Source organism: Musca autumnalis, unplaced genomic scaffold, assembly GCF_047663935.1.
Source record: "Musca autumnalis isolate F117 unplaced genomic scaffold, ASM4766393v1 scaffold_5, whole genome shotgun sequence".
Classification (NCBI taxonomy): Eukaryota; Metazoa; Arthropoda; class Insecta; order Diptera; family Muscidae; genus Musca; species Musca autumnalis.
This window is the reverse complement of record NW_027412088.1, coordinates 170,832,678-170,855,509: the sequence shown is the minus strand read 5'-3', so window position 1 is coordinate 170,855,509 and position 22,832 is coordinate 170,832,678. Positions and strand designations below refer to the sequence as shown.

Here is a 22,832-nt window from a genome sequence, read left to right as displayed (position 1 = left end):
CGAGAGGGGTTGCTTAACTTTGGATTAGGAAGGTTATGCTTCAAAATCCCAACAAAGCAACAGTAGGAGGTAGGCGACAGCAGCTCAGTGTGGTGCAGATTAATCTGCATCATTGTAAAGCTGCTGCTACCGAACTCCTACTTACTCTCTCGACTTCCAAGATTGATATTGCTCTAGTCCAGGAGCCTCATTTATACAATAATAAGGTTGCTGGACTGAGTAATAACAACTACACTGTCCTCGCTGCCTCGAAGGAGACAAGGTGAGAACATGTGTAGTCGCAAATAGAACCTAAAACTAATGCTTCTCTCTAATTTCAGCAGAGGAGATACCACCACTATAAGGATGGACAGAGGGCATGGGAAACCCTTTATAATGGCCTCTGTCTACATGCCCTATGAAGCCCCCGACCCACCCGGCGGTATCGTAAATAATCTAATGGACGAAATGGGGAGCACAGGCCACATCATTCTTGGATGCGATGCAAATGCTCATCACTTCCATTGGGGAAGCAGCGATACCAACACTAGAGGTGAGTCAATTTTTAAATTTATTTTGCAACATAATTTCAGAATTTGCAATAGGGGCACCACACCCACTTTCCAAAATAGAGTTAGAGGCAAAGTAATTGACATCACCCTAACCAATCTGGAAGACTCCGAAATTATGGACTGGAAGGTATCCGAAAAGTGCTCTTTTTCAGATCACAAGATGATACTCTTCAAAGTCCCCATAAATTCGGAGAAACAAAAACCATACAGGAATCCCAGGAGGACAGACTGGAACAAGTACAGCTTACAAACGACTTCGGTGTTAGGCAATTCCAAAAGACTGTCTACATCAAAGGAAGTCGAGGTTGCTGTAAAAGATCTAAGTAAGTCCCTCCTGAGGTGTTACGAGGATTCCTGCCCAATAACCTACCCTGGGAAGAAATCTCAGCCGGTATGGTGGAATAAAGTCCTGGCCAGTCTTCGCAAGGCGGCCAGGAAATCATACAACAAAGCCAGCAAATCTTCTCTCAGTACAGATTGGGATACCTACAGGGTTAATTTCAATAAGTACAAGAGTGAAATTAAAAAGGCTAAACAGAGATCTTGGGCTTGCTTCACTGAGTCTATAGAAGGAGTAAACGAAGCTGCCAGGTTTCGTAAGATTCTATCCAAGGATCCCAAACCCATGGGTAGCATCAAACGAGAAAACGGCACGTGGACTAACTCTGGTCTAGAGACTCTAAATCTGCTGTCTGAAGTGCACTTTCCAGGCTGTACAGACCTAGAGAGTGACTCGCTACAAACGAGTCACAATCAGGGCTGCACGGCACAGGACGAGCAACTGATTGACAGCTTAACTAGCATCCCAAGAATAAAATGGGCGATAGACAGCCTGCAACCCTATAAGTCTCCTGGACCGGATGGCATTATCCCGGCTATGTTGCAGAATGCAGCTGACTCGGTACTGGCAACCATAAAGGAAATTTACAGGGCCTGCCTGCGTCTGTCGTACATACCTAACTCATGGAAGGAGGTAACGGTGACTTACATTCCCAAAGCTGGGAAGCCTAGTCACAAACTACCTAAAGACTATAGACCTATTAGTCTTTCTTCCTTCCTCCTTAAAACTCTAGAGAGACTACTCGACCACGACATACGGTCTCATCTAGATTCCAATACTATAAGCAACTCGCAGCACGCCTATATTAAAGGCAAGTCGGTGGACACCGCCTTACACGAGGTGGTTGGATATATTGAGAGGAATATGGAGGGTTCGTGCTTCACACTTGCAGCCTTCCTCGATATTGAGGGAGCCTTCAACAATGTGAAGCTGGAATCCATTCATAATTCGCTCACTAACGCAGGAGTTTCCTCTATCCTTGTTAGGTGGGTTGATGAAATGCTGAAGAGCAGAATCATCAACTCCCATCTAGGAGAGAGTTCCGTAAGGAAAAAGGTTTGCAGGGGTACGCCTCAAGGAGGAGTCTTATCACCCCTCCTCTGGCTCCTTGTAATAAACGAAATTCTTGTGAATTTCAACCAACTAAGGACGAAGGTGGTAGCCTATGCTGACGATGTTGTTATCCTTATAAGCGGCAAATTCATGTCGACCATATCAGACCTTATGCGGCGTGCTTTAGTGCAGCTGTATAGCTGGGCTCGCACCAATGGACTTGGTGTGAATCCAACGAAGACCGAGCTCGTACTCTACACGAAGAAGCGCAAAATTCCCGATTTCCCGCTACCAGAGCTGGATGGTGTTGCCCTAAAACTCTCATCAGAAGCCAAATACCTCGGTGTTGTCCGGGACCAACGCTTAAATTGGAAAAGGAATACTGAGGAGAGGGTTAAGAGAGGTTTTATGGCACTCTATTCCTGTAAGAACTCCATTGGTAAAAGTTGGGGTCTCAAACCAAAGATCATACACTGGTTGTATGATACCGTGGTTCTCCCAATTCTTACCTATGGTGGGCTTGTCTGGTGGCATGCACTCGGGAACAGTGCACTTCTGTCCAAATTATCTAGTGTTCAAAGAGCTGCATCTCTGCTAATCTCTGGTGCCATTAGAAGTACACCTCAAGCTGCACTGAATGTGATACTGGATCTCCAACCTCTGGACATCACTATCAACTTTCAGGCGGCGAGGACGGCTTTCAGGCTTAGAGAGGCAGGTATGTGGCAGTGTTCACGATTTGGACATGCAAAGGTCCTTTTCCCCTTCACCGATTTAGTTGAGTCCAGTGGACCCGATCACATCAGTGATTATATACCCACTGTGCTCAACTTCAACCAAATTAATGTCACAATCCCAAGCAGAGATGCCTGGTCAAGTGGTAGCCCTCCTCTTAGCGGTCTGGCCATCTATACAGACGGTTCAAAGATGGAGGCTGGCACAGGTGCCAGGGTCTTCTGCGAAAACCCACAAATTAAGCAATCCTTCAAACTCAACGATAACTGCAGCGTCTTTCAGGCAGAGATTTTTGCAATTAGGAAAGCAGCGGAAATGATCAAAGAACCGGTGACTATTTTTGTCGATAGTCAAGCGGCCCTTAAGGCTCTCAAGTCATGGACCATAAACTCAAAAGCTATCCTCGATTGCAAAAACGCTCTGCTTGAAGTACGCGACTTCGTTGATCTTTGCTGGGTTCCAGGACACAGTGATATAAAGGGAAACGAAGAGGCGGATGAACTAGCACGGGCTGGCTCACAGTCGACTGACTTACCAGTTGAGTCATCTATCAGACCACCAAAGTGCTACTACATCCGGAAACTTCGCGGTTACTTCCTTGAGAAGGCGGGGCAAAGATGGCAAATGGAAACTGGCTGTAAAGTATCCAAGGCAATCTGGCCCAGCTATTCTCAAAATAGAACCAACTCTCTTTTCTCACTAAATAAGTTAGGGATAAAGACCACTGTAGGTCTCATTACCGGTCACAACATGGTCAGGTCCCTAACTTCTAGATAGGACAACAGTGGTGTAGACTACTGTAGGCTTTGTCAAGATCCGGAAGAAACAGAGACGGTCGAACATCTACTATGCAGATGCCCCTCGTTACTCCCGAGGAGACATCGATTCTTCGGTAGATATGAGATAAATACTCTGACTTTCTTCTCCGACATAGACCCCATCTACTTGTACCAATTTGCCAGAAATCTCGCATGGCTGGCAAACAAAACTAACTAATCATTGTTTTTTCTCTCTCCTTCACACAGGGGGATAGAAATCGGCTCAACACTGAACAACACCCTCAGCGGCAATACACCCACATCACATTCACTACATCAACAACTTTGCCACAATCACAGCAGATGCGCAACCATACCCATCACACCAAGCCACTTTACATCAACAAAGCGACAATATCCCAACCACCTCACATTACTTCAGAATAAACCAGTCACCAGTTTCAACACCCACCTTATAAATCAGCATCCATCATCATCACATCCAACCCATCTAAATTTACATCCACCATCACAACCTCAGCAACAACCTATAAACTCACATCCATCATCACAGCATCACCTACACACTCAACTTCACAACAAATCCGCAATAATCCAGCATCTATCATCATTACATATAGTCCAACTACAACACACAGTTTCTTTAAGGATGATCACAATGGACCTCAAGGTCTCCGAGTGAAGTAGCTGCCAACAACGGTAGCTGCGCGTCCTAAAACCAAACCAAACCAAGAAACAAAATTATGAATGAAAAGTTCAAATAAATGTTGACAACACTGTTGCTATCTGCAGAACTTTGCTATTACTTTTTAATAGTCACTAAATTACCGAATAATATCGTTAATTACCGAAATTATAAGCTTTTTAATTTAACCGATTTTTGTTGGTAACTCAAAAAATGAGTTAAGCTAGAAATACAATGGATTTCCCTTGCTTGCGTGGCTTCATTTCTGGTAGAAGAATATAGAACGACCAAGACGAAATCGAAATAGGTTGTTTTTTTCATTTATTCATTTACTAGATCAAAGCGAAGAAAGCAAGGAGCTAATTGTGTTGCGGCCTTAAAGGTAGAAACACAATGATTTTTGTTGCTTGCTTTGCGTTCAATTTCAAGTAAATGAATAAAGGCCAGGTACTACCTAATTAAAATGCGATATTGGATTTCTTTATTCTTCTACACAAATTCAGGCTTGGATAAGCGTGAATTTCTCATTGTGTTCTCACATTAAAGGCCTGGATACATAAACAGCATAACCTGCTTGCATGCTTCATTTCTGTCATAATAAAAATAAAAGAATAAAGGCCGAGCAAATTTCGAACTAGGTTGCCATTTTCTTTTTTATTCTTTTATCAGAAGCAAGCAAGGCAAGCAGGCAAGGCAGCTTATGTACCCAGGCCTTAACCCTGCGTTTACAAATGCCAGTATTGGCAAGACAATAGCAAAAATACAAACCTTTTTCACAAATACATTTATAAATTTTTAAATATGTATACCCAGCTAACAATTTTTTCCGAGGGCTCTGATATCAGATTTTTTCTGAGATTTTCTGAATATTTGTTAGAATTGTGGCCGATTTCTCTAATATTTTCCTAGAAATTTGACCAATTTTCTACAAGTTTATTTTTAGAATCTCTGCACATTTTCTAAAGAATCTTAAGAATCGTCATTCCGAATTCGTTCCGATTTCTAATGGAATTTCTAAGTCAGAAAGTAAGAATCGTCTCTGCACATTTTCTAAAGAATCTTAAGAATCGTCATTCCGAATTCGTTCCGATTTCTAATGGAATTTCTAAGTCAATTGTTTTTTGTTTGATGTCGAAGCACAAAATGGCTGGTCATAAAATTCGCATATACAATTTTAAATTTTTTTTAATATAAATGCTACATATAATTATTCAAGCTAGTGTTGATAGCTTCAACAAATATGTAGAAGTATACTTGTTCTACTGTTAATCATAAAATGATAACAACAGGCAAAATCATTAGAAAGTTTGAAATTAGAATCTTCCATAAATAGCACATTGAAAGAAAATTGTCTCTGAGTGGGGTTTGTTCTGTACAGTACAACACGTGGCGTCAGCATCAGAATTGTTTCCGATTTTTTCAGAAAATCTGAACTTTTCTCCGAATTTTTCCAGAATTTCTTTCAGAATTCGGACGGATTTTCTTAAGAAAATCTAAATTTTTCATCGAATTTTCCAGAATTTTCTTCCGAATTCGGACCGAATTCTGTCAGAAAATCTAAATTTTTCTCCGAATTTCCCAAGAATTTACTTCCGAATACGGACGGAATTCGTCGCGAAACTCTAATATTTTTTAAGATTTTCCTTAGAAAATTTTTTCCGAATTCGGTGACCACGTCCATACAACTTTCGTACCGAATTCGGCATCAGAATCGGATATTTTTTCAGAAATTCTGTCCGAATTCGAAACGAATTCGGAAAAAAATGTTAACTGGGTAGAGAAAAGTATGAATGTATTGGTGAAAATGGTTTGTAACTTTGCTATTGTCTTGCCAATACTGTCTGTGTAAACGCCTAGTTAGGGTCGTCTTGGTCGTTCTTTATTCTTCTGCCAAAAATGCGTTTACATGCGTTTACACATGACAGAACAGTTGAGTACATGTATTGATTGTCAAAACACACAAAACTTGCCTGTGTGACGTAGGCGTCCAGACAACTGAAAAAACTTTTGTAAAAATATGAATGAAAATCGTCGATTTATTTTTGTTTTCCATTCACATATTTTGTTTTTGTTCATGTTCTTTTATTTTCAACACATTTCAATTATTAGCTTTGTTCCTTTACGTGCAAGAATCTTCAAGTTTTACCACTTTTTACTCGAAAAGCGTTCCTTTACTTCAGATATCATACAATTTTAAGATTTTTAAAAGTAAAGGAACAGACCAATTATCTCACTTATTTTTACAAAAAAATGTCAAAAAAACTTTTAACCCGTCTGTCTGTGAAAATGATGGACAGCTGGGAGACAGCCGACAAATGTATGTACTTGTTAGTAAATCAGAGTTGTATTTGAAGACAAATTGTCTGGTGCAAACGCCTAGTTAGAGAATCCCACTACAGGAGTGAGATTCTCTAATACTGCGTTTACATTTCCGAATTCGAGTGGATGTCAACAATTCCTTTGCGTATACGTCAAATGAAATCTCATCTGAAATCCATTGGATTACATTTGTTAGAGAGCTGCCAAGTCCCCCAAATCCTCTAGTAGCTAAGAGAATTTTCCGGGACATCATCAAAGCTGTAGTCGCTCGATACTTATCTGCTGGTTGAAAACCCAAAATTAGACCAAATTTTCCAGCTGAGGTGATAGACATGCAAATGAACCTGATGAGCTTCGTCGATGAACTCTGCAGATCCAAGAGTTAGAGAATTTATTCTTGAAGTCAACAGGCTACTAGGCGAGCATTAAATTACTTTTGAATCCGGGAATGAACTATGATAAAACGCCTTGCACTCAGAATGTCTGCATTTCAGTTCCTGACCAGGTGATGAAAAACTTTCTTACATTTCCTGAGTATTTCAGTCATGAAAAACTTCTCTACAAATGTTGACACGCTGTTTGGACAGTAGACTTCCCTGAACATATTGGTCAATGGCGTTGAAATTTCGAAGACTATCCACGCCAATATATTGTATTCGGTAGCTATAGCTATTTGCATAAGTTCAGAATGCTGACCGGCAGCACTTGGGGTGCTGACGAAGAAACATTGTTGACAGCTGAAAACACATACAACGTTTGAGTAAAGTCTTGTGTTGGGAGTTGAGAAAAAACAACAACAACAACAACAGGGCGACGCTGACACTAAAGTCCAGCGTTGATATGTTTGCTGGCATATATTTCAAACAAATTTTAATTTTTCGGCATCATGCCGAACAGTGTAAAGACGGCCAAAACGACACAAAACTTTGCCAAAACGTTGGATGTGTTTTCAGCTTTAAGGTAGGCTACGTTTCAATATCGTTGAAAAATACAACCCTGTAGCTAGCTTAAAACGTCAATTGACATGGAGCAATAATAAACGTAGGTGTATCTGCATAGTTGGTCGGTTTTACAAAAAATATGTATATGGAATTTAAGCTGGAAACACATACAACGTTTGAGTAAAGTTTTGTGTCATTTTGGCCGTTTTTACACTGTTGGGCATGATGCCGAAAAATTCAAATTCATTTGAAATATATGCCGGCAAACACATCAACGCCGGACTTTGATGTCGGCGTCGCCCTGTTGTTGTTGTTTTTAAGTCAACGCCCAACGCAAAACTTTACTCAAACGATGTATGTGCTTTCAGCTTTAGAACGTCGCTGTTTATGTTGAAAAGTACCGCAAATTAGGCTATTAATTGAGAAGGTAGCACCTACTTGTTCTTTAAGCCCTAAACACATCCAACGCTTTAGTAAAGTTTTGTGTCATTTCTGGTATAAGAATAAAGACACTTTTGAACTTGGCAGCACTTTTTATTTTATTCATCTACCAGAAATGACACAAAACTTTACTTTAGCGTTGGATGTTTTTAGGGCATTAGACTCCATTCCTGGGGCTGGATTCTTGTTCTATGAAAATTTGAAATGAAAAATATTTTCTTTATAATTTTTTTCATTTTTTTTTTTTTCAGTTTTTTCCTTTATAAAATGTTTCATTTCATATTTTCATAGAAACAGAATTGAGTCCCTGAGCCATTTTAGCTGTGTTGCAGAATATTTTTCTTTTTCAAAAAGAGTTCACTTACTCCAACAATAGCAAAAGTTGTAAAAAAATTTAAGAGAATGGAATCAAAAATGGCGCTCTCTTCGCTTCAAAGAAAAATTCGTCATACAGTGACTATTTTGAGCAGAGTGAGGTCTCTCTTGTGCTCTCAATGAGCGTAAATTTGTTGTTGTTCACAACGTGTTAGCATCTACACAGGCTGTGAGCGATAACAAATTTACGCTCACTTAGAGCACATGGGCTCTCCTGTGAGTCACAATGCCTACCCTTGATTTTGAGTATGAACTCATATTTGTATTTGCGACTGTATTTTCTCTTGATTTTTGCAACGTAGACCATAGCCGACCAAGAAGAGCGAGCGCTTAAATTGTTTATGTGTGGGTAAAATTACACTGACAGAACAGAACAGGGTGATGATTTTCATATTGAGTATGAAATGAAAAACACAGGAAAAAAGTTGTCATGGCGTGTTAGCGTTCAGAGCCAAACATAGTGGTGGGTGTGTGGGTTCGAATCGTCGGCTTTCCTTTTTCATTTGCATTATAGATCATAAAAAAGCTCGATTAATAAATTAAAAAAAATAATACTAAAAATGATCTTCGCCTAAAAAGGCAAAATTTTCAAATAGAAAAAATATATTGTTGGCGCGTTCGCTTTGTATGACTAAAATTAAAAATAATATACAGTGAATCACAGTCAAAAGTATCCACTTCAGTTTCTTTTATTAAAACTGCGATTGCTAAGAGTTAATTAATGATAGCGATTTCAACTTTAAAATTTCTTCAAATGCATTGAACAAATTGTCTACGGTTCTAATATAAATTAGCATTTGACTTGTGTCCCTTATATCAGTGCTTTCATCAAAGCAAACAGATACATATACCGCATTTCGAATCCTCTCCTTTGTTTATATACATTTTTTATTGTTGCATTGCAGACGAGGCATTCTGCGTCATTAAAAATATTAATACAAAACAAAAAATCATTTTCAAATTCTTCCCTCCACATATTTGCTGTACAACTGCAAAATCTTTTCAGTGTACCCAAAAAAAAAAAAACAAATAAAGCGGCATCAACCTGCTTGCATGACATTCAGTACAAGACTGAAGTAAAAAAATCAAAACATTTGCTCTCTTACTTTGCGTTCGGGTCGCGTGTGTGTGATTTGCCGAAAAACTTCGTAACCATATCAATACCTACGAACGGGTTTGACGTAGACCTACAAAATCATTTGGTCTGTTCCTTTACTTTTGAAAATGGTAAAATCGGCAAAAGTAGTAAAAGTTGCAAACTGCGCTCATATGAATTGTATGGTGTCTGAAGTAATGGAACGCTTTTCAAGTAAAAAGTTGTAAAACTTGAATATTCTTGCACGTAAAGGAACAGAGCTATTCCTTCTCCAGAAAACTTTCCGTACAAAGACTTTGGTTTCAAATTTGGTAATGTTGATTCACTTCCATCTTCTTTCCCATTCAAACCCCACTTCCCTAACGATCTTCCAAAGAAAGATAAACTACATTTAAATTTTTGTTGTTGTTTTTTTTTTGTTTGGAATTTGATGAAATTGAATTCTAATTCTATGAGTTTTCTTTTGAGTTTATTTTTCTTAATTGATTTTTCATTTTTAGTTAAATTTTGTTTGTTTTTTAGGTTTTCAATAGTTTTTTACTCGTATTTGCTTCATTTTTTTGTTTTGTACATTGAACATGACAAAATAACAACAAACATAAATTGAGGGCCACATTTATTAATTTCCATCTCAAATTATAATAGTGTGAGTGTGTTTGTGTTAGTTGTTGTTTTTATAGTTATTTAGTAGTTGTTGTTGTTCTTTTCGTATTTTTTGTATATCTTGTTGAGAGATATTAGAGTAATCTAAAACATTTTTTTATTTTTTTTTGTTGATTTTTTTGTAATTTTTTTTTTAGTTTTTTTTTAATAGTTTTAATTCAATTGAACACTTAAAAGCTAATCGTCTGTCATTTTTTACCACCGGGTGCAGAGGTTTTTAGCACACGATGCCCTGGTGCTGTGGGTGACAAACTCAATGGTGATGGTATATCCTGGCGTTTATCTTGTATGGAGAGTGGCAGAAACTGTTGCTGGCGTTTCTTGCTTAGCTTATTGTTATCATAGCCATTGTCGTTTTTACCATAGAGTATGGCCAAATGAACAACACAGAATAGGCCCAAACTCTGTAAAAAGGAGAAGGAGCAATGTTATCAAGTGTTTGGAGTTTTGCCGTGATGGATGTTCGAACTCACCTGGAATATGGCAATAATGGCAGCACCAAATGCAGTTATTAGTAGTGTATATTTTATTTGTTCCGAGACAACGGCTAAACAGCCTCGTTTGTAATGAGTATCGCAGGCTGATTCATAAGCTGTTTCAGGTCGCGAGCAGCAGGACCAGGGCAATGATAAACGACGATAGTCAAGTGGTCCATCAACACCACAGCATTGTAACTATGTGAAGAGAAAGGAATATAATTGATTTTAAATCTCGATTTTAAAGAAATAGGTATAAACTGGTACTTAGAAACAGATTTTTGTAAAAAAGATGTCATTTTTTGGTAGGTGTTTAATAGAATTGACGAGTTGAATGCATTTTACACATGCATTAAAACAGGTGTTTTGGGAATTTACGAGATTTATTTGACAGATATTCTATGGAATTGACAATTTAAATGAGGCATGTCTTATGCAACATGTTAGATGTAAAAGCCGCTTTAAATGTGACGATTTTTTAAAACCATGAAGCCGTAGGATGTGTTTACTAGGTTTGAGTAAAGTTTTGTGTCATTTCTGGCAAAGAAAAAAAGACAGAAATGACACAAAACTTTACTTAAACGTTGGATGTGTTTCCAGCTTTAAGGCTTCGGCACATACGTTCCGTGGAAAATCTGTAATTGATGCCAAGTTTGTTCTTGAAGTTTTCATGTAGTTGTTGTAACGCGTCGACGGACCGTATATATCTGGCCCCTTAAGGCAGAAAACACATCCAACGCTTGAATAAAGTTTTTTGTCATTTCTGGTAGAAGAATAAAAATGAAACATGGCAGCACTTTTCCTTTTATTCTTCTACCAGAAATGACACAAAACTTTACTCAAACGTTGTATGTGAAATGAAAACTTTTATAAAGGAGAAAACTGTCAAATGAAAAAAATTATAAAGGACATTTTTTTCATTTCAAATTTTCATAGAACAAGAATCCAGCCCCTGCTCTCGAATGACTTTGATTTTTGTTGAAGCAACTTGCATTCGCTGCATCAATTACGACAGTAAAAGTTTTTTCAGGGGTAAGTCCATACTTCTTAAGAATGGTTTGCAAGATCCAAACTTTGGATCTTTAAATATTGTCGAAACTTAGTTTATTGGGACCTATCTGTCCAATCCTTGTGGTGCCACCCACACAAATGTTCAACATTTTTGTGTAGTTAAGGGTCTGTTCGAGGATCCTTTGGACATTTAAGTAAGTAGTAAGTAAGTAGTGTGATAAAAAAGCTCTATCTATCGATATACCCGCAAATTTTTGAGGTTTAATCCTATCCATACTTTTGTCTGTTCACGCCCAAAATTTTGAAAACCCCCTAAATCAGGCATGACCAAAAAGAGAACGGAGAAAATATGAATGTATTCAAAATATTGCCAACTTATAACAGTGTGTTAGTAAGTTTGTATTCACGCAAGCTGTAAAACAATAACAAATCACAACATTTGTTCTCTTTTGTACGCTCTTTCTGTGCATTATGGTCGTGAGCGTTTAAATTGCCGAAAATCATCGGCACCGCCGTGCCAAATGTGACCATGCTTGCCCTAAATCCATAAGTTTTTTTGTTTTGGGAAAAAAGTATTTCAATCCACACAAGCTGAGGGTATATCTCTATCGGTAAAGCCGACTGATACTTTTTTACTTGTTATTATAAAATTAGAAACGAAAAGAGAAGAAACACCTCAAAATATTTCAATGTTTTGTTTGAAATGTAAACAAAGAAATGTCAAAAACAACGCCAGGCGTCAAAACTCCAAATTCAAAAATTTTTACTTTGAAGCCTAAAACTGAGCGTAGTTAGGTGCAACACAAAAGGCCGCTGCACATACGGCGCGTTGAGCGTGGCGTTACAACAACCACATGAAAACTTCAAGAACAAACTTGGCATCACTTACACATTTTTCATGGCCCAAAAGATACATTTTTGGGCGTCAATGCTACACGCAAGATTCGACCCAAACGTTAGATGTGCTTATAGCTTAAAAGTTCGAAATTTCCTCGGCCTTCTTTAAGGCCTGCGTACATAAGCTGCTCTGTCTGATTGCCTTGCTTTCCCGCTTCATTTTTGACATAATAAAAATAAAAGAATAAAGAAGGCTGAGCAAATTTCGGGCTGGGTTGCCCTTTTCTTTTTTATTCTTTTATCAGAAGCAAGCAATGTAAGCAGGCGAGGCAGCTTATGTACGCAGGCCTTAAGCTCTTTTTTATTTTGTCCATATTTATATTAGGCAATTTTCCTTGCGGCAATTTTCAGTTTGATGAAGAGAGAGGTGAGGTATATGGTAACCCTTTGCCTCTCAACACCCTCTCTCACCGACAAACTGACAATTGCCGCAAGGAAAATTGCCGAATGTAAATATGGACTTTTGTTTTGTTACTATTTACACAATTAATACGATATATAAATAATTTTACGATAATTTGCGAAATAAAGCAGTAAAAGCCTCGACAGATAAGAAGCATGGCATTCTTGCTGAAGTCATATCTGATAAAAGACTAAAGATCAAGTTCGACCTAATAAAAAGATTTCAGCATCACATTTGAATTAGGTCGAACTTGGTCTTTAGCCATTTACCAGATATGACTTAAGCAAGAATGCCATGCTTCTTATGTGTCGAGGCCCTAAAGTTCTATATTGTCGTATTTTTTGATGATTAATTCAATTTGCAACAGCTTGTTTTGAAAATTGGTGTTCGATCTGCTGCGCATAGCATCGACCTTGATTATTGTGATATGTTTGAAATCAACAAAAAAAAATTGCTCTGTTCCAGTACGGCAAGAATCTACTAATTTTCACTATTTTTTTCGATAACATAAAGGAAAAAATGTTATCGTAGTAAAAAATATGAATTGTATTGTGTCTGAAGTAAAGGAACGCATTTCGAGTAAAAAGTTGTAAAACTTGAAGATTCTTGAACGTAAAGGAACAGGGCTATAGTATTACAGAGTGCGGTGATACCAGATTTGCGAAAATTAGATGCGAAAGGATATGCGAAAATGCATTAAGCTGCAAACACATACAACGTTTGGGTAAAGTTTTGTGTCGTTTTGGCCGTTTTTACACTGTTGGTCATGATGCCGAAAAATTCAAATTCATTTGAAATATATGCCGACAAACAGATAAACGCTGGACTTTGGTATCATCGTCGCCCTGTTGTTGTTGTTTTTTTTCTCGACGCCCAACGCAAAACTTTAATCAAACGTTGTATCTGTTTTCAGCTTTACTTGATTCTTTACAATTTTTCTTACGCATCGCAATACAGAGTAACCCCCCAGTACTAATCTTTATTTAATTATTTTTGATTTCCGACTTGTTTTCCTGTTTTTTGTTGTTTGGCCTCCCGAGCCCTGCCGAGCGCATTTGACAATAAGCTAAATGTAGACAAATCGCACGTGAGAATCCGAGTAATGAAGTCATATCTAAAACGGAGTTTGTATTCGAGCTTTTTGCCGAATGAAGATTGACATTTGAAATCCAGTGGGTTTATCAAATCCTGTTGAATGCAAACGCGTTATAAATGTCATATTATTCTGTTTTCGACTTTAAGATAGAAACTCTATGGATTTTTGTTGCTTGCTGGCGTGAAAACGAGAAATTAAACTGTATTGATTTCAAATGAAATCAGAAATGAAGCAGGAAAGCAAGGCAACCAGGCGAGGCAATTTATGTACCCAAGCCTTAAAGAAGGCCGAACCAATTTCGAACTAGGTTGCCCTTTTCTTCTTTATTCATTTACTTTTTGTATGTCAGAAATGAAGCAGGAAAGCAAGGCAACCAGGTGAGGCAGCCTATGTACCCAGGCCTTATGCCCTAAACACATGCAACGTTTGAGTAAAGTTTTGTGTCATTTCTGGTAGAAGAATAGAGAAAAAACTGAAACTTGGCAGCACTTTGCCTTTTATTCATCTACCAGAAATTACACAAAACTTTACTCAAAAGGCCGCGGCACATGTGTTTGTTGTAACGTGACGCTCTTCTTCTTTATTGCTTATTCGATTTTCGAATGTTAGCGATCATATTACAATTGCCAAAAAAATTACATATTTATGTTTTTATAAATTATTAACAAAATAGGAAAATATATCTCTATTTCTCGCTATGCTTATTAAATTTTCGGCGTTCTGGAATTCTGTCCATTGTTGGATATTTTGAATCCATGACATCTCTTTTCCTCCTCTGGTACGTCTTCCTTCTATGTTTGCTTGCAGTATTTCCTGGAGAATGATGTATTTACGGTTTCGCATATTGTGCCCTAGATATGCCGTTTTTCCGTTTCTTTATGTTGTTTAACGCTCAACGGACCGTATTTGCCGCGGCCTAATCGTTGGATGTGTTTACAAATTTAAAGCCTGGCAATAGTAGCAAAAGTTGTGAACAGGGGCTCAATTCTGTTTCTATGAAAATGTGAAATGAAAACTTTTATAAAGGAAAAAACTGTCAAATGAAAAAAATTATAAAGGAAATATTTTTCATTTCAAAGTTTCATAGAACAAGAATCCAGCCCCTGCCCTCATATCAATTATATGCGTAAATCAAAGAAAACTTTAACCCTGCGTTTACACATGACAGGACAGTTGAGTTCATGTATTAATTGTCAAAAACCCATAACTTGCCTGTGTGACGTAGGACGGGACGACAAGTGCAAAAACAGTTGCAAAATTATGAATGAAAATCGTCGACTTTTTGGTTTTTGTTTTCCGTTCACATATTTCGTTTCTATTCATGTTCTTTTGTTTTCAACACATTTCAGTTATTACGCCTGTTCGATAACTTAACAAGTAAAAAGTATTTGCAAGTTCTTGCAACTACTTGCAAATACTACTCAGTTCTCTTTTACTGAACAAGTTTGTTATCGAACAGATTTGGTAAAAGTTTGCACAAATTTGTACAAACTTTTGGGTTATCGTACAGATCTATTATCTCACTATTTTTTGCAAAATGTAAAACAACTGTTAACCCGACTGTCTGTGAAAAAATTATGGACAGCTGGGAGACAGCCGATAAATGTATGTATGTGTTAGTAAATTAGAGTTGTATTTCAAGACAAATTGTCTGCTGTAAACGCCTAGTAAGAATCTTGCACATAAAGGAACGTACCTATATTTGTCCCGATTTTCATTAGGCTAGTTGCGGCAGTTTTTATTCTTCTCTTTTGAACTTGCCTCTTGCATTTTAAGAAGACAATTCTGTTCCGACAAGTTTTGTTTTCAAAATAATGAAAACAATGTCAATTACGGAAAATAAAAAAGGAATTACCTAAAAATTGACGGTACGAGCATTTTTTCCATTTTCATTCCCCTTAAGTGTCTATCCAACAAACAGAGACTTGCTGCAAATAAACTTGCCTAATGTAAATTGGGACTTTGTTATTATTGCAACAAACCGTATATGAGAGTTATAGCTAGTTTATACTATCATTGATTTAGAAAATCCAGTGGAATTAAATTTTCATACAATATATGTATGTCAAATAAATCGAGATGATGCCCCTGAATCATTGTAAAAGTGTATAGTCTAAACCAAGCTTTACGATTTTAAGTTGTAGACCTAGTAAATAAATTTATATATATATATTGCATATTTACATTTACGCATGGTTTAATAAGAAAGGTTAGCCAAAGCTTTATGGCAATTTAAATTTTTTCATTCGAGTATGCCTAAAACTTCAAAACAATATAAACAAACTGTGTATGTGTGTGTGGTGTTTGAATAATATGCCAAACAATTTTAAAAACAATCGAATTCAATGATTTTTAAAATTGTTTTTAGACCATTTGTATGGAAGAAATTGGTGAGATTTGCATTGAAACAATCAGTTTATCATATTCACAACTCGATTATGTGGAGAAAACTTAACTCTTCATTCATTTTTCGCGTTTTTTATAAAATGCTCAAAAAATGCATTGTAAACAAACCCACTTGTTGCTTTTATTTTGAAGTTTTAGGAATTCAAGAAAAACAAGGGTTCTATAGATTTTTTTCATTTAAATCTACCTCTTTACTTATACCATGCATTTACGAAATCCGTAATTATAAATACATTGGATTTCAGATCAGTTTTAATTTGACGTATACAAAATGGGATTGACAGTTGAAATTCGCCGGATTTGGCAAATGTTAAGCTGTAAACACATCCAACGTTTCAGTAAAGTTTTGTGGCATTTCTTGTAGATGAATAAAAGACAAAGTGCTGCCAAGTTTCAATTTTTCTTTATTTTTCTACCAGAAATGACACAAAACTTTACTCAAACGTTGTATGTGTTTAGGGCTTTAGTTTGCTTCGAGCATACCATAAAGAATGAAATACGCCGCTTTTTTCACGCTTAAGGTGCAGAATGAGAAATGCATGCTTATCCAAGCCTAAATTTGTGTAAAAGAATAAAGAAATGAAGGATCGCATTTTATTTGGGTAGTACCTCCCTATTATCCTTTTACATGAAATTGAGCGTGGAGTAAGCGGCATGTTTCATTGTGTTTGCACCTTTAGTTTCATGTAAAATATTAACGGCCAAGTACTACCTAATTCAAATGCTGCCTAATTCATTTGAATTAGATAGTACTTAAGCGCTCGGCACATACGGTGCGTTGAGCGTCGCGCTACAACAACCACATGAAAAATGTGTAAGTGATGCCAAGTTTTTTGAAAAACAACAACATGGCTGACGCATTAAAGTTAAACATAATTTAACTGTTTTGGGACAACGCGTGTCCCAGCGTGTTAGTAAACCGACCGTATGTGCCGAGGGCTTTAGGGCCTGCGTACATAAGCTGCCTTGCCTGGTTGCCTTGCTTTTCTGCTTCATTTCTGACAAAATAAAAATAAAATAATAAAGAAGGCCGAGCAAATTTCGAACTGGGTTGCCCTTTTCTTTTTTATTCTTTTATCAGAAGCAAGCAAGGTAAGCAGGCGAGGCAGCTTATGTACGCAGGCCTTATGTCTTTAGTCACTTACATGAAACTGAGCGTAAAAAAGCGGCGTATTTCATTGTGTTTCTATCTTAACGTATTGAACTCTTCGCTCTAATGCCTTGTTCATACTAAGGCCAATTCGCTCTCTATTTGTTGTTCGAACCCAAATTACGATATAATTACTTCTTTTCACACACAAAATTTTGAGAACAAACAACGATTTTTTTACATTGTTTAATTTAAATTACTTTCAGAGCGACGATAAAATATGTCCCATCTCTAACAAATGAGAGAATTTATCGAAATAAATTAATTATGACAGGAAAAAATACAACATTTTAAAATTGATTAAAAACCCAAACATTTTTAGAAAAACTGCAAAACATGAATGAAAAGTAAACGCTTCAACGATTAGTATACATTCAAATCATAGCAAATTTTGTCTCCTCTTTCATTGCAGTTCCATTTCTTGTCCATCGTTTCAAATTCGCGTACAAATTTCGAAACAAAAATCAAATGCGTGCCAGAAAATCTGTATACCAAAAAGTTATTTTGGCAGGGGTCTCTCTCGTTAATTTTGAAAATGGAAAAATGAAAAAATGTACTGAAAACACCAACATTGTGAGAAAAAATAGAAAACATAAATGAAAATAATATAATTTAATATTAAATAGATATCTAAAAGAAGGACAAATACTTTTTCAGTCCATATCAACTAATTTTACTCGTCTTTTGTCTGAAACTTTCTTTAAAACCAGTAAATAAAAAGTATGAAAATATGAATCATGTTGCTATGAATTGTGTACCATGAACGGGTTAATTCGTGTACATAATTATGAGAGCGAACAACGTGATTCAAATGCTGGTATGAACATGGCATAAAGCCCTCGGCACATACGGTCCGTTTAGTGACACGTTGGGACACCCGTTGTCCCAAAAAAGTTAAATTATGTTTAACTTTAAGCGTCAGCCACATTGTTGTTTTTCAGAAAACTTGGCATCACTCACACTTTTTTCATGTGGTTGTTGTACCGCAACGCTCCACGCATCGTATGTGCCGAGCGCTTAAAGCTGTAAACAGATACAACGTTTGGGTAAAGTTTTGTGTCGTTTTGGCCGTTTTTACACTGTTGGGCATGATGCTGAAAAATTCAAATTCATTTGAAATATATGCCGACAAACAGATAAACGCTGGACTTTGGTATCGTCGTCGCCCTGTTGTTGTTGTTTTTTTCTCGACGGCCAACGCAAAACTTTAATCAAACGTTGTATCTGTTTTCAGCTTAAGATTGTTTTGAATTATCTACTATTGGGTAATATTTGGCCTGTTCCCGTACTTTATAAAGTGGTAAAAGTCGTAAAAGTTGTAAAAGTCGTAAACGTTTTTCATACAAATTTTGTGTACGGGAACGCAAAATGTGTAAAAGTGGTAAAACTTGTAAAAACTTTTTAGTTCTGGAACAGAGCTATTATGTTCAACATCGATCATTGTTAGTCCCAATTTACATTAGGCGAGTTTACTTGCGGCAATTGTCAGTTTGTAGGTGAGAGAGGGTGCTTAGAGGCAAAGGGTTGTCATATGCCTCACCTCTCTCTCCTACAAAATGACAATTGCCGCAAGTAAACTCGCCCAATGTAAATTGGGACTTAATTTTCCAATGTTTACATTATTAAAGCTGAAAACAGATACAACGTTTGATTAAAGTTTTGCGTTGGGCGTCGAGAAAGAAACAACAACAACAGGGCGACGACGACACCAAAGTCCAGCGTTTATCTGTTTGTCGGCATATATTTCAAATGAATTTGAATTTTTCGGCATCATGCCCAACAGTGTAAAAACGGCCAAAACGACACAAAACTTTACCCAAACGTTGTATGTGTTTCCAGCTTTAGGCACTTTAAAAAATATTCTCAGCCTACCAATTTTTCCATCTAATTTCCTAAAGAGCATTGTTATTCTTTGTTAAGATTTGCAAATAACCTTTTTTCCTATTCTCTCCCAAAACAAATGTAAATTAAACCCCAAAAAGGCTTTGTAAAATGTGTCTATCAATGCAAATGTATCCTTCAACTTTTTCATTACAAATACAATGCAATGGTTAACCCCAATTTCGATAATAAAAGACCTTGGTTGTTATTGTTTTGTATACGTTACAACCTAATGTACATACATACATACACACAGGACGAAATAATTATGTATACACTCAACTCAATGACACTTTCTTTGTGTACAAATAAGGATGCATGAGTGTATCTGTATGTGTGTCTGTATACATCACGCACAACATAGTTCAATGTGTTGTTGGTGTTGTTGTTTTTGTTTGGTTATTGTGTGCATGTGGTTGTGTCAAGGTTACCTGTGATTGCATCCTATTCCATAAATGTAGGTTATCAACCTTGGTCCTGGAGAATTTGTCCAAAAATTCGACAAATGAATCATCAATATAAATCTCCACCGATGATGGTAAATGTTCACGCATAGCCAAGGACCAGCCGCACAATAAAAATTGTATTAGAATATTTATGACGAGGAATGTGGCAAACTGTTGTTGTTAGGTAGTTAGCATGTAATAAAACAAGGATAAACAAATTAAAACTATAGACACATTGACGGCGTCAACAAAAGGGTTACAAACAACTTACCAAGCCCAAAAGACATTTCTTCTTTTGATTAGTGGCCTGACAACCAATCCAACATAAAATGAATGTTCCAGGACCCAAGCACAAAAGCAAGGCTGCTGGAGCCCATAGCCTATTTTGTACAACGCCATAGTGGCCTGAATGTCCCCACAGCAGGGAAGTGCCCAAAAATATTTGTGCACAGCCAGTGACCTAGAGTAGAAGGAGGACAGCAAAGAAACAACAAACATAATAACAAAAACAACAATCATCAGAAAATTGTGTTAAAGTAGCACTCATCTGCATTAGGCCATTGTTTGTCTAATGTTTTTATTTACATTTCACAGGACCAAACACACACACGCTTACACCCAATCGTAATGTGTACATGGACTTGCCTTTTGAAACATAAACATATGTAGATATGTGTCAAAGTTGCGCAACCATATTTTCACTACAACTTTTTGTTTCACTACAAAAGCGTTTTTTTAATTAGACAGACAATATGCAAGGATATTTGTGTCTGTGCGTGCGTGTGGAGTGCTGTAATTTTTATTGTTTTTCCATAACCAAAATACTTACCGCTAATAGGACAATATAACAGTATACCATATATTTGAAACATTTTATACGTTTAGTTAATGCCATTTCATAAGCTGAACTTTGAGGTGGTGGCAAATTATTTTGTTGATAAGCAACCAGCAGTTTGTTATTTCTCAACTTGTTTTGATTTTTTTAGATGGGAGCAAAATATTTTTCTTTATTTGTTGATTTTTTCTCCGTTGTGGTCGTTGTAATCTGAGTTTATATTTCTTTCGTCAAGTCTCACATAATGTCCACAATCACACAACACTTTGTGTTTACTTGGCTTGACTGGTGGTTTTCCTGGCTCCGATGTTTGGCCAGCTTTTCCAAGTTATTCGATGTTGGCGATTATAGGTTCTTCGCTCACACACAGTTTGGGTTTTTATTTTGTGCCAAGACAGGACACCACAAAATTAAATTAGGAAAAAAACAATTCAATTGAACCAAGAGTAATAAAATTTTAAAGAAAGCAGTTGATGCTGAAAGTAACCAGACTTTTTCTTACATGACATTGTTATACTCTTCTGATTTGAACAGTCAACGCATTATCTATAACCAAATTTACGCAAATACTCCACCGTAGATTTGTTATGACAATACCAACAAAAATAGGGACATGGTTGTTTCCTATATGTCAACACCGAAAAATACACATATGTGAAGGAAATGTCCCTAGCAGAAACAACCCCTAAATGGCAAATGGCGGGATAAATGTTTTAAAAAAATTAGGCGTAACTGAAAACTGTTATACATTTTGAATTTGAAAAGGAAATGAATGGAAATGGTTATATCGCCATGTTTACATTAAAGCTTTTTCAGGATTATTGCACGGTTACACTACAGCTTTTTGCCGAACCCACTTCATGGGGATTTACTTGCTTAATCTGCTCAGATTTGACCAGATTTGCCATACAAAAATTAAATCCTCTCATGGCTGGGTTTACTTTAAATCCGGCACAAATCCACCAAAAATACAGAGTTGTATTCGGTATTTGTGCAAAACAATCCAACTCTACTCAAAAAGTACCATAAGTTGCAACTGTTTTTGCAACAGAGTTTGTCGTGTTTTACACGTTTACGATTGGTCCATGAGATTTTATGGAGTTAATAAATCTAAAGTTATTTGGAAATCATAAAATTATTTATTTTTTTCATTAGACACTTTTTTAACAAAAAGTACGATTGATACCATGATACAAAAATGTATCCCTGTGTGCAAAATATACCAATATGAGCAAAGAGGGGACGATATCTCATACGAGAAATTGTAAAAGTGTACCACACGACTTTATTAGTTATTTTGTATGTATGTATACGTAAACAAACATCAGCTGACAGTTTATATCCTCGAAAAGCTAAGTGTAACCAGCAAAGAATAACCCACTGGATCTATTAAACCCAAGGTCTGTTCGTTTACTTTTAAAAATGGTAACAGTGGCAAAAAATGGTAAAAGTGGTGAACTGGTCTCATATAAATTGTATGCTTTTTAACTAGGCGTTTACACCAGACAGTTTGTCTTCAAATACAACTCTGATTTACTAACACATACATACATTTGTCGTTTGTCTCCCAGCTGTCCATCATTTTTTCACAGACAGTAAGGAAGACAAATTTTTGGCATTTTTGTAAAAATAAGTGAGATAATAATTGAAATGAGTTGAAAACAAAAGAACATGACCAAACCAAAACAAAAAGATGTCGATGATTTTCATTCAAAATTTTACAACTGTTTTTGCAGTTGTCGGGTCGCCTACGTCACACAGGCAAGTTGTGGGATTTTGACAATCAATACATGAACTCAACTGTCCTGTCATTTGTAAACGCAGGGTAAAGTAAAGGAACACTTTGCAGGTTAAAAATGGTAACCTGAGGTACGTAAAGTCGATGGTCAGACTAGCAAGGTTTCATGAAACCAATTTCGTTAAAGTTTCTTTTCAAATTTCGTTAATGTCCACACACGTTAACGTGAAATTTAAGATCTTTGCGTGTCCTCTTTATTTCACCATTCACGTTTGTTGTGTTTCTCATACCAATAAAAACAAAAAAAGACATAAATAAACCAAAAAACAACATAAAATAATTAACATTAATAATTAAATTAGTATTAATAGTTAAATGTTCACTATTTCATTAATTAAATGTTTTTATTAAATATATTTATGTTTGTTTTGTTGTTAACATTTGCTTGAGAAAATAAAAATGAAAGAAAATTGAAGAAAAAATCTTGCAACGAAGAACAAGAAGAGGCAACACAA

The 22,832-nt window shown here is 36.6% G+C and overlaps 1 protein-coding gene across 2 annotated transcripts; it reads right to left on the bottom strand.

Moving 5' to 3' along the window:
* Positions 1-9,711: 9,711 nt before the first annotated feature.
* Positions 9,712-21,203, bottom strand: TM4SF (Transmembrane 4 superfamily). 2 transcript variants are annotated; one of them, XM_073989314.1, is made up of 6 exons: positions 21,082-21,203; positions 20,574-20,933; positions 20,016-20,204; positions 19,730-19,915; positions 10,452-10,652; positions 9,712-10,382 (listed from the first exon to the last, which is right to left on the bottom strand). In XM_073989314.1, exons 2-6 carry the CDS (start codon positions 20,637-20,639, stop codon positions 10,167-10,169), a joined length of 858 nt encoding a protein of 285 aa, XP_073845415.1. In that variant the 5' UTR covers positions 20,640-20,933; positions 21,082-21,203; the 3' UTR covers positions 9,712-10,166. The 2 variants fall into 2 exon arrangements, with proteins under 2 accessions (XP_073845415.1, XP_073845414.1); XM_073989313.1 differs by having other exon boundaries at positions 20,574-21,203.
* Between the last annotated feature and the right edge of the window lie 1,629 nt (positions 21,204-22,832).

What these genes read in the sequence shown, in the direction of transcription:
- TM4SF (XM_073989313.1), bottom strand. Translation starts at nt 20,639, where the DNA reads ATGGCATTAACTAAACGTATAAAATGTTTCAAATATATGGTATACTGT. An exon ending in GGAATAGGATGCAATCACAG is followed by an intron (nt 10,653 to 19,729) that starts GTAACCTTGACA and finishes CTCTTCACATAG; the next exon opens with TTACAATGCTGTGGTGTTGA. An exon ending in CCATTATTGCCATATTCCAG is followed by an intron (nt 10,383 to 10,451) that starts GTGAGTTCGAAC and finishes TCCTTTTTACAG; the next exon opens with AGTTTGGGCCTATTCTGTGT.